Source organism: Arvicanthis niloticus, chromosome 4 (assembly GCF_011762505.2).
Source record: "Arvicanthis niloticus isolate mArvNil1 chromosome 4, mArvNil1.pat.X, whole genome shotgun sequence".
NCBI classification, from domain to species: Eukaryota; Metazoa; Chordata; class Mammalia; order Rodentia; family Muridae; genus Arvicanthis; species Arvicanthis niloticus.
Genome location: NC_047661.1, coordinates 107249677 through 107262373, shown reverse-complemented (window position 1 = coordinate 107262373; position 12697 = coordinate 107249677). Strand labels below are relative to the sequence as shown.

At 41.5% G+C, this 12697-nt stretch overlaps 1 protein-coding gene across 6 annotated transcripts in view; it reads left to right on the top strand.

Annotated features, from left to right (window-relative positions):
• The window catches only part of Sec24b (SEC24 homolog B, COPII component), a 96409-nt gene that overhangs the window by 34291 nt on the left and 49421 nt on the right, over positions 1–12697 (top strand). For 4 of the 6 annotated variants that reach the window (XM_076933256.1, XM_076933255.1, XM_034499995.2 and 1 more), the window contains 3 exons: positions 1308–2051; positions 8592–8735; positions 11784–11909. In XM_076933256.1, coding sequence (XP_076789371.1) covers positions 1308–2051; positions 8592–8735; positions 11784–11909 — 1014 coding nt within the window. The remainder of the gene's footprint in view (positions 1–1307; positions 2052–8591; positions 8736–11783; positions 11910–12697) is intronic. The other 2 variants (XM_034499996.2, XM_034499998.2) reach the window with 1 other exon arrangement.

The window sequence follows — 12697 nt, the reverse complement described above, 5'->3', positions numbered from 1 at the left end:
AGCAAGAGCAAATCAAATCAGAAAGTGTTTGCTTACCCCCAGAAGCCTCATGCCAGTGTTTCCCATGGGTACATCTTGCCTAGAAGGCCCGTACTGTAGCATGCAGAGTCTCTCGCACTTGGTAAGACCACTGATGTCTTTTCCTCCAGCAGTCAGCGTAGGGCCTTAGGCAGTGTGAAATCTAGCCAGCTGCACCTTTGCTGCTAATTCCAGTTTGGCTTTTCTATGTCCTGCAACCAAAGTGTACTGAGTCTTCATTAGTGCCTTACTATTTAGTTGTAGTAGACAACCAAGAACATCGGGAATAGCCTGTGTTGTTTTGGGGGACTCTGGAGCCTCCTTGATGAATAACATAGGGAAATACCTCATGTCTGGCACCAAATTTTTGTTTAATAAATCATGTTTTCTGTAAGCAGCAGTGTCCAATTAAATTCCTTCTTGTATTTTTAAAATTGCCTTACCAAGTAATGGGTTTCTATATGATTTTGTATACATCCTCAGTTTTGGTTAACCCAGCCTCTGACAGTCTTCCTTTCTCCTGTCCTCCTTGCCCCTCCCCCGTTTCTTTTAAGTCAGTCTTGGTATGTATCCTTGGCTGGTCTGGAACTCAAAGGACCCATCCATGGCCTTCAGGTATGGGGTTATAGACCAGAAAAGGGTCCTGTCCCCTGAGACTAGAGTTACAGACAGCTGTGAAGTGACATGTATGTTCTGGTAATCAAACTTAGGTCATCTTAGAAGAGTAGCCAGTGCTTATAACTGCCGAGTCTTCTTTTCTGCTCCTATGTCATAGTTGGTTAAGGAATCCTGACTTGGGAGCCAATCAGTTGTATGGTTTCATAGATTGTAGTCAGGCTATCGGTTGGGCTGTCAGTATTTCAAGACTCCATTGAATTTGAAGGATGCTAGCATATTTATGTGTTTATTGGCCGTGGTTTCTCTTTGGCTGTCCATTCCTTATCACATGTCTTCCTTGTCTGTGTTAGAAGGTCATTCAGGACTGAGGTATCAGAGTGAGGGAGCACAAGAGTTAAGATTGGGCTAATGCAGGAAGTAGTTTATCAGCACCTCTGCTATTGCTCATGGAGATGAGTCCTGATCCAGGGTGGGGGGGACTACTCAAGTGTTTGAGAAGCAGGAGGTGGGGCTTCATTTTGGAGTCTAACTACATGATGGGCATATGACAATATGTATCTTTGACAATATGGTAGAGTTATGGAGAAAAAGATGGATTGAGCCAGCATTTAGATGGGAGCTATTTATGTATCATCTCTTTGTGCAAAACTGTAAATATTTTTTTTTTTCAGGTCCAGCACAGAGTCAAATGCAAGTTCCATCTGGGTATGGGTTGCCTCATCAAAACTATATGGCCTCCTCAGGACATTACTCTCAAGGACCTGGGAAAATGGCTTCCTTGCCATTGGATAACCAGTGCGATAATTACTACTCTCGTCCATATACAGTACCAACACAAAATGTGGGGACTCCCAGCTCAGTAAACCAACCAGGAGCACAGCAGATGTATGGCAGAGGTCCTTCTGTCCCTCACATGGGGGGACCCACGCCAGGATCTTTCCAAGGAGCTCCAGCATCAGCATCCCACTCATCTACGAGTGTCTCCCAGCCCTATTCCTCTCTTGGGAATCGCTACAGTAGTCCTGCCGCGTACTCTGCCAACGCTTCTGTCGCTTCTCAGGGATATCCCTCCACCTGTAGTCATTATCCCATCTCAACTGTGTCGAATGTTGTGTATCCTAATGTTTCATATCCCTCACTGCCTGCCAGTGAGCCATATGGGCAGATGTTTACCTCACAGAATGCTCCTCCACCTGCCAGGCCACTTAAAGAGCCATACTCTGGCCCAAGCACAGCTATTACCTACCCATCGAGACCTCCACCTCCGCCTTCCCAGCAGCAGCAGCAGCAGCAGAGTCATTCAGGATACAGTTCTCTATCATGGTCAGGTCCAGGCCTTCCACCAGCTCAAGACAGCCTCATCCGAAACCAGATGGGATCCTTGGCTACAGCCAACAGCCACCCAACAAATAACGGTAAGTTGAGTATGAAATTCACCAAAACATGACTGAAATCCAAACATTAAAGTCTTGTTAACAGTGATATTTCCTGATGGGAATACTGGAGATTTGCTCACTATTGCACTATATCTGCTTAGGTTTCTGTGGTATTTTACTGAATCTCCCCAAACCCTTGTTGTGCCTTCATTCATAGTTAGCTCCTCAGTGGTCTATATGAAGAGCCTGCTTCCATGCCTTGATAGTGGTCTCAGACAGTGTTTGTTGATGTCTTTATGTCTCTGCCACACTTGTCCCTGACGTGGCTTGGACACATTGAAGATTCTATTCTGATGATATGTCTTGCTGGCCATTACTCCTTTTCATACTAACTCCACTATTACAGAAAAAAATGGTCAGGATCATTATCCTGCCTTCCTTGAACTATGTTTTCTACAGGTAAAAGCTGCTTGCTTATTCTTTTTTTTGTTTTGTTTTGTTTTGTTTTTCAAGACAGGGTTTTTCTGTGTAGCCCTGGCTGTCCTGGAACTCACTCTGTAGACCAGGCTGGCCTTGAACTCAGAGAATCCACCTGCCTCTGCCTCCCAAGTGCTGGGATTAAAGGTGTGTGCCACCACTGCCCACTGCTTTCTTCTTCTTAAATGAGTGCACTAAGATGGAGGATGGAGAAGGGGAAGTAAGGCCATGTGACTCCTTGGTAGTTAAGTCTATACTTAAATGTTTGTAATTTTACTTTCATAAGGCATACATAGTAGATATGATAAAATATAAAAAGTGTGTGTGTGTGTGTGTGTGTGTGTGTGTGTGTGTGTGTCTGCCAAGCCAGGAGATGTCACTATGTATCATGTATCTCTATATTCCAAACTGACCTCAAACTCCATCAATCTGCTCTGTCCACAGATCGCTGTGATTAAAGGTGTGCACCAAGATATGTGTGTGTGTGTGTGTGTGTGTGTGTGTGTGTGTGTGTGTGTGTTCTGTTTCCATAGAATAGTCTTACTTAGCTTGAAGTTGTGAACTTGAATCTAATGATGTGCTCTTGAAGGGAATGAAAATGTTTGCACAGCACTGGCAGTGGTGGCACACACCTTTAATCCCAGCATTTGGGAGGCAGAGGCAGGCAGATCTCTGAGTTTGAGATCTACCAGCCGGGTCTGTAGAGCAAGTTCCAGGACATCCAGGGCTACATATAGAAGCCCTGTCTCCAAAGAAACAAACAAAAAACAAAAGGAAAAGAAAATGTACACCTAGAACGCTAGCTGATGAAGCTGTGGTAGTTCTGGGTGCTGCATTTAGGTTATAACAATCCCTGCAGTCAGTGTCAAGGGCAGTATGGACATGTAGGTATCCTTCCCTGGACAGTTAGAGTATTTCACATTTTAACTAGAATTTTATATTAGTACTGAGCTGTACACTTGAATTAAGCAAATACTGTGATAACATGGAGGAAAGACCTTCAGTGCCACATCATTGGTTTTTGTAGAGACACATGCTGGGGCACTGCAGACAAGGGTCAGCCTTAGGATTTTAGGTGATTTCATTAAGGAGTCCAGGGTGTTTGCAGTGCCATGGCTAGTTGTTAACAGACTGAAGTTTTCATTAGTTCCCATTTAAAACTGTCTCTGTAGATGATCAGTCGCTAGGCTTGTCAGATACTCTAGTAGAACTGATGGTCAGCAGATGAAAACAGAAGCCTTTTCTTTTAAAGTTTAAAGTGAATGACCACAGTTATTTCAGAGAAGCGTGATGATGGAAGACAGCACTTGTCTCAGAGATTTGAAGGGGGAAAAGAAGACTCAAAGATGTTTACGATTCCAGCTTCAACAGCTTGAGTGAGGGCACAGAACTAGCTGAGAATCACTCTCCTACCAGGTACTAGAGTATTTTATGTGCTAAAAGATAGGGCCTACCTTTATTTTGTTTTTTCATTTTTTGTTTTTTCTTTTTACTTCTTTTATAGAGAAAAACAGAGACAGACAGATAGAGTCTGACTGACGTACTGGAACTTGCTCTGTACTAGGTTGGCCTCTCGTAAAGATCAACTTGCCTCTACCAAGTACTAGAATTAAAGATGTATGCTGCCACACCCAGAAAATATTATTTTTTTTTATGTACATGAGTGTTTGCATGCATGTATGTTTATGCACCGTGTGCATCCCTGGTGCCTATGGAAATCAGAAGAAAGCAGTGAGTACCCTGGAACTTGAGTTACAGACAAGTGTGAGACACTGTGTGGATGCTGGAAACTGAACCTAAATCCTCTGTAAGAGTAGCACATGCTCTTAACTGCTGAGCTGTCTATCCCTTTAGCTACACTGGACTGAGTTTTATAGAAGACACATTTTCACTGTGTAGCTTCTGCTGGCCTTGAATTTTCAGAGGTCTGCCTGCCTCTGCCTCCTGAGTGCTGAGATTAAAGGTATATGCAGCCACCACCGATAGTATTCTTTTAAGGCTATAAACTAAACACAAGTTAGGCATTTGCTTTACATTGTGACAGTTTATATGTTTTTGCTTCAGTCACATTCTCTTTGTGAAAAGGGCAAACTCTCTGTTGGCATGCCCCTCTGATCCTTAGTGTTGGTAGATCTACCCACTACCCATTAGCTGTTTGAAAGCAATCATGCCAGGGTTGATTCTGGTGTTAGGAGATAATTGTGAGTAAAAAGATTCTTATAGTTTAAGCTGTAGTCCGCTTGTGGAACTGGACAACAACAAATTCAAACCTGCTTTGTCAGTGACAAGAAGCAGAGGTATAGGCCTTGGAGAGCTCATGGTGAGCACATTGGCCTATTGTGGACTTCAGGGGAGTTTTCTCTCATGAAGTGATATTTTAGCTGCAATCTGAAGGATGGATTTCTCATGTAAGAAGTAAATTGTGGTCAAAATAAATACTTAAATTTTTTAAATTTAAAATAAATATTTAAAATTATTCAGAGGAAATAGACTGTCTCCAGAACTTTGGAGTGATCAAATTTTATAAAGAAAGCACACACAGTGCTAGTGCTAGCCATAGAGGGCAAACATGAAAACTCAAGTAATGTCTAATGAAAAAGTTTTTATCTTTGACAGGCAGTATGAAACTAGAAAGTAGGAGGGAAAACAATATTTTTCTAGGCTATACAAATAATACAAATTGATGTGAAGAAGATCATAACTAAGAGAAGACTGTCAAAGATGATATAAAGCAATCAGAGGAAATCCATAATACCTACTAGATCAGTAAAAATGAGAGACTCTGACAATACTGTGGGTTCAGTGAAGTGTCTAAAACTAGCTACAACACCACAGGGTAAACTGAAGCAGGTGGATTCAGAGTTAGAAATGGGCTGAGCACTAATGGCACCCAGCATTGGTCTCTGCAGATAGCTGCAGGTGATTTAAAAGGAGAGAAGGAGGCAGAAACCAGTGCTGATGGTGACTAGTATATTGCCTGTACTGATGGATGATAGCCAGCTGGGCTGCCGGTGATGGTGGCTGTCAGAGAAAAGATAGGAGAAAAATCACACACACACACACACACACACACACACACACACACACACACCCTGGATAAAGCAAAACAGACTCCAACCCTCTATTTTTCCTCTTTGCCCTTTTATACCCCCTAGGGCAAAGCTCTCTATGTAAGAAAAAGAACTACTTCATTCAGAAACAGATAAAATTGTTACATAGAGGGAGTTACAGAAGGATTACTGATTGCTTGTTTTTCTATTAAAATTTGTACCTAACTAAACATTTTTATCTTGTCTTTCATTTCACAAGTTCATTATAAGTTCAAAATAGTAGTTTTATCTATTATTTCACAAGTTCTTTATAAGTTCAAAGCAGTTGTTTTATGTATCTTTCCATATGTTCATTGTAAGTCCAGAGCAATAGTTTTTTATGTCATAGATTAACAAAGTTTTACCAAGAAACAGGGCACCTATCTTACACTTTATTTTTAAAGACTTGTCTAGTTAAACTAGCTAGTCATCGATTTCCTGTTCTTACACTCATAATAGAACTACCCACTTTTTATGACCTTACTTATCATGGTGCACACCTGTGGACCTAACCCAGGATGAATGTTTTCCTTGGTTATTAATTTGTTCCAAGCCTTTCTTCCTAGTGTAATCCACATGCTTGTAACACATGGACCTCACTTGACTGCTTTTCTAGCCCATGTAGCCTTTGCTGTTTTGTAGGAGGCGGCATATTCTACTTTTGATTCTCATTTTAAATTTTCTATCAACTATTGTAAGGTCTTTAAGATCATTTTCAGTGATTTTCAAACTATGAATCATAGATACTACATTCTAGAATTCTAACCTATTATAGTGATACCTGTAGGGTGTGTGGGATCTTGTTACCAGATAGGCATAAGAATAGTAAGGTTGAATGAACTCAAACTCTGGGAATCTCAGAATTGAGAATGGCATGAGTGGAACCATTGCCTACTTGCTCTCCCTGCTTTGGAACATGTAACCACAGTGGTATCACACTGAGGACCATGTGTACTGGTCATGTAACATAAACACCTGGAGTTCTCCATGCTAACGGGGTATCTAGATGGGCCTAGTGAGCTTCCCTTCCCAAAAAAGGTAGTTAATCCCTGGTTCACCTTGAATAAAGTGTATGCATTTACATCCACCATTAAACAAACCAGTGTGAACAATCAAGGATCATCATCTCTTCATTAAGGATTGCTTCAGAGAAGGCCTTCGTCTTAAAGAGCTGTGCCTAAACTCCTGAGGAAGGTCTTTTTACTTCTAGCCCCTTGGTACTTGAACTCTGAATCAGACCAGGTTCTGCCAGTACTGGGGACCCTGTTCCTTACTCCCAGCACTATACTGCCAGAGTCGGTACACTGGAGACGGAATCACAGCATTTGTCCCAGACCCTTTTGTTTTTCCTTCTGGTGTGGTGAAGGGACTTGACTGCCCATTTTGCAGCATGCCAGCAGCACCTAGATACCCCAGCAGAGAAGCAGGGCACAGTAGGACAGAGGCCTTTGCTTTGTTACATTTGAAATGGGGCATCTGGTTAGAAGCAGTAGACAGGAAGTGACTATAACAGTACAAGATGAGAGGTTCCCTTTGATGGTGGCCCCTGGGCACAGCATTCTGAGCTGGGACAACTCGTTACCACTAGTAAACATCTCCTGGGAAAAGTCACTGTCCAATGAATACCTGTAACTGATCGTTGAGATTGTGAAACCTTTGGGCTGTCCTGAGGGTAAGGCCACCTGGTTTAATTTTCGGATGAGACCTCTTGTTTCTCCGACCCCTTGTCTCACCTGGGTGGAGCCATCATCTACCTGGGTTTGTGTTTCTTTTCTCTGTATGTTACAGCTGTCCCATTTATTCTTTCGCAATTTTTCAAAACTTTCCTCTATCTTTTTCTTATTCTAATATATCACTTGGTCACCCAAGGTCTGCCGGCTACCATCTCTTCTGGAAGTCTCCACCTTTTCCTGAATGTCTACTCTAAATAGAAAAGGTGTTCAGTAATAAGTTCTTTAAACTTAACAGAAAATGTCTTTGCATAGAATAAACAGTGATTATTCAGCTAAGATTAGGAATGACCAGTATGCATTACTTGATCTGTTACATCTGTTTATCATTACAAAAACTGCCAGCAGTCTGTGGTATATTTTCAGTAATTTAGTTATTTCTTGAGATACCAGATAAAGTGGGTGGGTAACCAAAGTATAGGAGGGCCATGCGTTGTAACTTATATTAGGTTATAGAAAAGTAGTGAGTTGGAGGCCTTTAATGCCCCCTCCCCATTTTTACACTGTTAGTTAACATCCAGTGAATTTGTTAGGGGGTAATTGTGTCCCCTCCAAAAGTTGAGATGCAAGGCACTAATAGGGTCCCAAGGCAGAATCTTATTACAGAGAACAGCTATTGGAGATAGGGTCTTTAAAGAAACAGTTATATTCAAGTGAAGTCATTAGGGTGGGTCCATAGCGGGCCAGAGCCAATATGAATGGCATTTTTACAAGAAGACTAGAACCCAGATGTACACAGAGACCATAGGAAATGAAGAGGAAGATGGTCATCTACAGCTTCAGAAAAAACCACCAAGACACCTTTTCTTGGACCTCCATTTCCCATCACTGTGAGAAAGTAACTGTTGTTTTTATAAATACACAAATAAAGCAAGATGAGGTGTGAGCTGATTTATAAAATTCAGAGACCCCATTACCTTTATTCACTTTACCTTGGTCACCATTGTGTAGTCAGTAATTAACAGCCGTGGTTGTTAGTCTGTAAAGAAAAACAGCATTTCATTTTGTCTGAAAGGTAATGACTTTTTTTGAAATGTTTTAGTAAAAATTGTTATTACAAATTATTAAAACATTAGTGACTTGTTTTCCCACTTTGGGAGACATGTTTGTTTGGACCACCTTCTTTCTAGATACCAAATTGGTGTGATGGTACTGGAGCTCTTGTGGACTTCAGAGCCATTGTGTTTTGTTAGTAAGCTTGTTTTGACATGTTTCAAGTTTGTTGCTGTGGGTGAATGATTTCTTGTCTTCAGTTGCAGATTCTCTGTCTTGTCCTATTACAGAAAATGTCCAACTTACCAAGTCCAGCTCTGTAGTATCCACAGTTTTGCCAGGACCCTCATCAACAAGAATGCCACCTGCTCCAAGTCACCCAGTTGGGCCTGTGCCGTCCATTCCACCACCCCCAGAGCAAATGCAGACAAAAGGTATGTAAGGAGCTGCTCATTTTATGCATATGCACACTCATGTGTCAGGAGCTGATTTTAAAATGCCACACTGTATAACCATAACTAACTGAAAACATGAAAAAAGTAATTTATAATTCAAACTCAAGTCTTGCATGTTAATTTATAATTTTTTATTGTTGATTGGATAATATCTGGGATGTTAAATTTCCTTTCTTAAACCATTCTAGACTTTTTTTTTTTTAGGCTAAATCAACCATCATCGTCTTATTTAGTGAATCTTTGTGTCTTGTTTGAAGATTTCTGTGCTTGTCATTTGTTAATCATCCACAGTTGGGGGGGTGGGGGGGTGGGGATGAGAGGTGTCATGGAATTGTCACTTCTACATGCATCATTGACAGACCATGCAGTTAACTTAATGTTCTTGAATAAGTAAGTGACAGATCTGACATAGACTGGTTTGATCCTGTTTCTCCACTATCCATTCTTTCAGAAGTTTTCTTGGTTACTTTCTATATGGCAAAAATTCCAAAATCTTGATGTTTCTGGCTAATCTGTTTTCATTTGATCAGACTTTGTATTTCCAACTCACTGGAACTCTTTTAAGGACCTTACTTAGTGTGTGCAACACCCTCTAGCCTTGACTGTAAAAAACTCTTCTATTATGTTCTGAATCTCAGAAAAGGCACTGTAAATCCTTAGAGTGCTGTCACTGCCTATTTGTCGAGTGTTTATGTGGCCAACAGAGCCCTTTCTGTCAGTTGGTCACATTATGTGTTGTAAATTTTCTTACTTGATTTGAAAGGAATCAATGCCAAAACTATTCACCAGTTTCCAAAAGCCAGTGAGACTAGGGATAGAATAATCTATTCTTCTAAGTGTTTGTTTCCAGAGGGAACAGTGGTTGGAAGACTTTGCCTATCTTTTTAAGCAACTCCCACACCACCGAACCTTTCTGTGTCTTACACTGATGGTGTCTTCAGTTATCATTTTACACTGCACTCTGCCCCTGAACAGGTACAGTATTGCCTCCTAGCACAAAAAGACAGAAGAAACGCCTCCCGTTTATTTAATGCTTATTATATTCAGAATAACTATTTTTTTGTCTCATTAATCTCCATATTTATCATATGGCACAAATCTCTGTTGGCAGATTAAAGAAATAAGATTCATAGAGTTGAAGTAACTTGGCTACGATTATAGGTTAATTAAGTAGTAAAGCAAAAGGTTTCTGATTCAAACCTGCTATATATTCTTTCTATAAAATATAGCTTTTATTGTTGTTGGCTGTTGACAGCCTTTTGATTTACCTAAGATCAGCTATTTGCATAAATAACAGAAAAATGTAATATTGGAGATGTGTAAATTTAATTAATTTAATTATTAATTTAATTATTCATTTGTTTTCTGAGTGGCAAATTGTGTTTGCCTTTGAGTAGATCTAGGGTATAGAATCTAACTGTTTATGTGAATCAAGAAAACTGTGGCTGTACAAGTTGTAGTCTGCATTAAATGGAGCTCTTGGAAGCTGTTCAGGGCTCCATGTTTATATAGTGTGCTGGGGTCACATGACCACTACTGCTATCCAGATTCTAAGTTCTGTGTCTGAAGACCTAATAAACCAGAGATTGAGAATTTCTAGGAAGTGTCTATACAGAACATACACAGACATTGTTATTGTTCCCTGGGCGCTACAGCAGAACAGTATTTATATAGTATAAACATATTAGGTATTATATATAATCTAGAGAGAATTTAAAATATATAGGAGAATATGCATAGATTATATATGCATACCATACCATTCCATTTTATATCAGGGCCTTGAGTATGCAGGGACTTTCAGATTTTCTTAGAGAAGCTAGGTATGGTGCCACTTGTAGATTTTATTTTTGTATATGTGTGTGGTGTGCAGTATGTATGCATGTTTCCTTGATTGAGTGAGTGTGTACATGTGTGCATGTGATTGTGTAAACCTGATAGAAGTTAACATTGGGTGTCTCTTAGTCGCTTTCCACTTTAGTTTGAGGCAGGGTTTTTAGGTGAGCGTGGAGCTCGCAGTTTCTTGTGGTTTAGCTAACTAGCTCACCCTAGGGATCCCCTGTCTCCCTAAATGCTGGGATTAGAGATGGCTGTTCCACCTGCCTGACTTCCATGGGCTCTGAAAATACAGACTCTGGTCCCATGCTTGCATCAGTGCTGTATCAGACACTCAGACACTGAGCATCTTCCTGTCCTCCACATAGAATTTTATCCAGGGAATCTGGAAAAATACCCAGTAGTTCTAGAAAGCATTCCCTCTTTTGTTCTTATGTTTTTAAGAGTTAGTTTACAGAACCAGGTATGAAGGCACTTTCATTGAATCCCTGTGCCTCAGAGGAAGAGAGTGTGACTTACATAGAGAGTGGGAAGAAGCCAGGGATTGGGGACAGAAAGCCAGGCCAGCCTCAGCTGCACTTAAGGTTTGAAGCTAACCTGGATTCCTGAGACAGTAACTAACATGTACGATATTTGTTCATGTCAGGTACCACATGTCTAAGCAGTAGACTAAATCCTTACAATAAGCATTTGAGGTAGTAACTATTCTGCCTTACAGATAAGTTAAGTGAAAAATGGGAAAGTTAGTTGTGAGGAACAGATAAAGTCCCGGGTGAATGTGTATTATTTAATATGAGCGTGTCCATGCCAAGACCCTAATGCCATGTAGGCTCATGGAGAGGCAAAGCCTTCCCCAGCTCAGGCTCAGGGAAGTGGCAAAGCCTTCCCCTGGGCTGAGCATTAATGTTGACACTGTGTGTAGACAGCATAGAGAATAGCTTCTTCCTCCCAACCGCAGCTTGCTCTCCTAGATGTTCACAGCCTGAGACTGCTCCCTTACAGGGACCTCCCACCAAGACTAGCTAACCCCTCCTCCTTTATGCTGCACCTAGAAAACAGTGCTGAGTTCCGGGGTTGCTTAATAAGTGGTCTCCATCAGAGAGAGCAAAGCCCACCCGGTCTCAGCTTTTCTGTATGTGTGTCTGTCATTTCTTCAGTGTCTGTAGTTTCTTCATTCCCGCGTCACCCCAGTCAGGTTTCCAGTACCTAGCCATGCTGGATGTGGCAAGTGGCGCCCTGTGAACAGAGACCCTGGACTGTGGGGAGCTTGCATCGGTCGGATGAGGGAACGCCCCCCAGAGAAGTTCGCAAATAAAGGTAAAAAGAAAGATAAAAATGAAGGTAAAGGGGGCGGGGTGTAATTGTGAGCGTTAGGTCTAAAACATCGGCAGGCAGAATCTCGAGATGAACAGTCATATGTTACTACTCCGAAGGAGGTTGGAGGGAGCTGTGAAGCAGTGGACACATTCCCACTCCAGTAGTTCTTAGACTCATTCAGAAGACAGACCCCTGGCTTCCCAAAGAAGGGCAAGGCATTTGGTTACTTGGGAAAAGATAGGCAGAAAGCTAAGGGATGAAGGGCTGAGCACCCGAACGTGTTCCCATTTACATTATAGGTTCTGGAGTCTTACTCTATGTGATTCCATAGATCCATGGTTCTTTCCTCAAAGGAGGGCAGGCTGTGTAGAGTTGGCTCTGCAAGGGCAGTGAGGTAAATTGAATTCCTCATTGCTCTGACTTGCCTGATGCCTGGACCCTAATACTAAGAAAAGTGATTGTGGTAATTGGGGTTGAGGATCCCCAATCCCAGGTGACTGAGCTTTGTGTCTGGTCAACAGTGAGCTTTAATGGACACAATCTCACCCCTATATAGCAAACCTTGTTAGACTGATAGATTTGAGGAAAACACTCAGTTGCTTGTTCCGGTTGGAGCAAATGATGCACTGTCGTGAGAGGAGATCCAGCAAACCTAGACAGCTAATGCCTGTAGCTCTCTGTACCCAAGGAGTTACTCAGCATATCCTCATTGGCCTCCTTCTGATTGGTTAAACATGGAAAATCTTGCCTCCACCCTGGGGATTAGCTACTCTTTAAGACTGGGTTTA